Below are 3,007 nucleotides of genomic sequence, written 5' to 3' on the forward strand. Positions count from 1 at the left end.
TTTTTCCCCCCAGGAATTGGAACAAATCATCTCACGTCTCATCGTCTGCAGAGAAGTAAGTTTAACATCATCAGTACTTGAAAGTGTACTGACTAAGGAACTGACTGCAACCTCAACATCTAAAAGATGCACTTGCACAAAGGACAAGCTAAATTCCCTCTGGAGAAAGTAACTGTTCAATTTCATAAGACACAGACAAGGCATTTGACTACAATGACATGAAGAATGTTTGGTGGAGAGAAATGAGGCTTTCAAATGTAAAATCCCTGTAACTACTGTCCAGCTTGGTGGGGTTCAGCATCACACTATTGGACTTATCTTGCTCCCAGGTGTATTAGTCGTTGCACAACTAATAAAAACCGTTCAGCGTCAAACTGTTCAGCTTCACATGTGCAGCTTCACATGTGAAGCTGAACAGTTTGAAACAGTGGGATCTTAAACTCTAATCACCACCCGGTTTTCTAACCACATGACCAGAAAATGATTTAAAGGGGAGCAGCAAAAGCAAATGAGGTGAATTATCAGTGCTTGCCAACAACTGATGATGTTATCCAGGACATATTACTGTGGAATATCTTCTCTGCTGCCCGGATATCGAGCTGTTAGCATGTCATGATAGTCATGTGACTGTCATACAGCAACAGTCTTCAGTCAGAGGCGTCGACAGATTTGTTGTAAGACTGACTGCTACTGAAGAGCCTCTCTGCCCACAGTATCTCCATCCAAAATGGTGCTTTGTGGGTATGAGTTTATGACATTTAACATCCATCCAGCCAGCCAGCCAGCCAGCCAGCCAGCCAGCCAGCCTGCCTCTTTAATGGCTTCTTTAAAGAAGCCAGCTTCTTTAATTTAATTTCCAGCTCAGATAAATAAAAACAGTTTTGATTTGAATGAGCTATTTTAAATCTGACACTGTGGACTTAGAAAATCCAATGTTGTGAATCCCATTTCGGCTTTTATCATTCTACAAATCTGTTTCTTGTCTCATCATTTCCTCCTGGCAACAACTAATTAGGCAAATATAAAAGTTTCTGTATGCGTGTATGGGTAAGTGTGTGTGTGTGTGTGTGTGTGTGTGTGTGTGTGTGTGTGTGTGTGTGTGTGTGTGTGTGTGTGTGTGTGTGCTTTAGGAGTGTTTTTGGCATCTGATCCAATCACAAAACTGCCAGCCTTGGTGTGCAGGCACTTATCAGCTCAGATTCAAGGACCTGTGATTTATAAAAGCAGGGGTCAAGACTCCCCACCTTCAAGGTTCATCACAGTCTGGTAGGCTCATCAGGGGAGCTCAGACATAGGATGAGAGGATGCTGTATGTGCATGACCTTGTGAGGCCAACTTGACATGTTGAGAAGTAATTAAGTTCAACACACATTGAGGTTCTTTTTGTTGATTAAGGCAACCATGAAGGTCTTTGCATATGTTTTTATTCAGCTGTTATTTAAATCCAAATTGTTCTTATTATGAACATAAACAATGTGTGGGAGGCAGCTGCACAGTTGCTATAAAGTCTTCCAGAACAAAGTTTAGACTATTGTTTACAAGTAAGATATCATCTGTGTGCTTGTTGTGTTGGCCAATGGCAGCTTATGTAATGTATAAATGTAAGACAAATATTAGGTGGAATACAATAAATAACAATGTCTTTTTTTCCCCAAATTAGGAGCAGCCTTGCCTCTTATTCGTAAGATTCTACATGAATACGTTGCTAAACATGGCAATGTTCACACATTATTCTGCCAGTTTTGTACAAAGAAAAAAAAATCAACTAAAATGATTTCTTTGAAAACCACGTAAATGATGTTTGGCTCAAAATTAAACATTTTGTGCGTAATTACGCGCGGACTGATCTGGAAAGTAGCTTTATATGATTATGCAGCGCCTTAACATCACATATGATTGTATTATACGTTGGTACATACTCGTGTTTTTATCGACTATGACTCCAAATGACAAGTCTGTACTTACAGTCTTTTGTTCCGCTGGTCCTTTCCCGCCTCTGCTGTAAGCTTGCATCTGATCGTCTCGGAGGAACATCGGCAGATCCTCGGGCAACTGAAACTTGTGCATTCATAAAAGAACGAGACTAACAAGAGCAGGAATACTGGGAAAGGCGTCCGCATCGTTGCTGGCGTCTGTGAAACGTCCGAACACCCAGAAAATGGGCTGTCCACTCATCCCTCAGTGCGCATGGAGATATTTGCGCCTACTGCTGTTGAAGCACATCATCCTGACGGCGCAAAGGGGGTTCGGAGCCACCAGGAGATATCCAAAATGTGCAACTGTTACTGTTTTTACAGCAATGCGCGGCATTATAAAATTGCGCATGCCTCTTTGGTGCATCGACCTGTTATTTTTGAACAAATGAAATCCTTTGAATGAGTTGGATTATGTGAGATTCAGAAAAGTTTGCACTTCACTGAAAATATGGGCCAATTTGTGTCTGAAGAAATACGCAGCAAACTGGAGATACATTTTGGATAAATTGTATATCCACAGAAAAAATATTCTTATTGTTTTGAAATAACGTTCTTGCAGGCATATTTACAAACATCCAAAAAGTAGCCTAATCTAGTGAAGGACAACGTGACCTCAAAAGCTTCCCACAAGTATTTCTCTTTTGTTATTCACTTTATTGAACTTTGACACAAAAGATGTTTTGACAAATATTACATTAAAGAGAAGATTGCGTTCTTACTCAAAAGAATATTTAAATGGAAATACTGTAGTTTGAGTCAGGGGCGGATCTAGAAAAATATCTATGGGGTGGCAAGAGAGGGGCAGGGATTTTTTCAGGGGTGGCAGCATATGCCTATATCCCTTTTCTCTTGGTCTCTCTCTCTCTCATCCTCTGAGCTCGGTCCTATACCAGAGGCCTGGGAGTTTGAGGGTTCTGCGCAGTATCTTGGCTTACCTATTCTTACTTAAATTAGGCTTGTATGCTTTACTCAAGTCTCACTAAATTGTTTATTCAACTCAAGTAATGTGAGTAATGTACATGTTTGCCCTG

General features: G+C 40.6%; 1 protein-coding gene across 1 annotated transcript in view; it reads right to left on the reverse strand.

The window, feature by feature from the left end:
- The window catches only part of lhcgr (luteinizing hormone/choriogonadotropin receptor), a 10,355-nt gene extending 8,151 nt beyond the window's left edge, over positions 1–2,204 (reverse strand). Inside the window, exon 1 of the mRNA XM_008429935.1 lies at positions 1,966–2,204. Coding sequence (XP_008428157.1) covers positions 1,966–2,120 — 155 coding nt within the window. The 5' untranslated portion in view covers positions 2,121–2,204. The remainder of the gene's footprint in view (positions 1–1,965) is intronic.
- Between the last annotated feature and the right edge of the window lie 803 nt (positions 2,205–3,007).

This window comes from Poecilia reticulata, linkage group LG15 (genome assembly GCF_000633615.1).
Source record: "Poecilia reticulata strain Guanapo linkage group LG15, Guppy_female_1.0+MT, whole genome shotgun sequence".
NCBI lineage: Eukaryota > Metazoa > Chordata > Actinopteri > Cyprinodontiformes > Poeciliidae > Poecilia > Poecilia reticulata.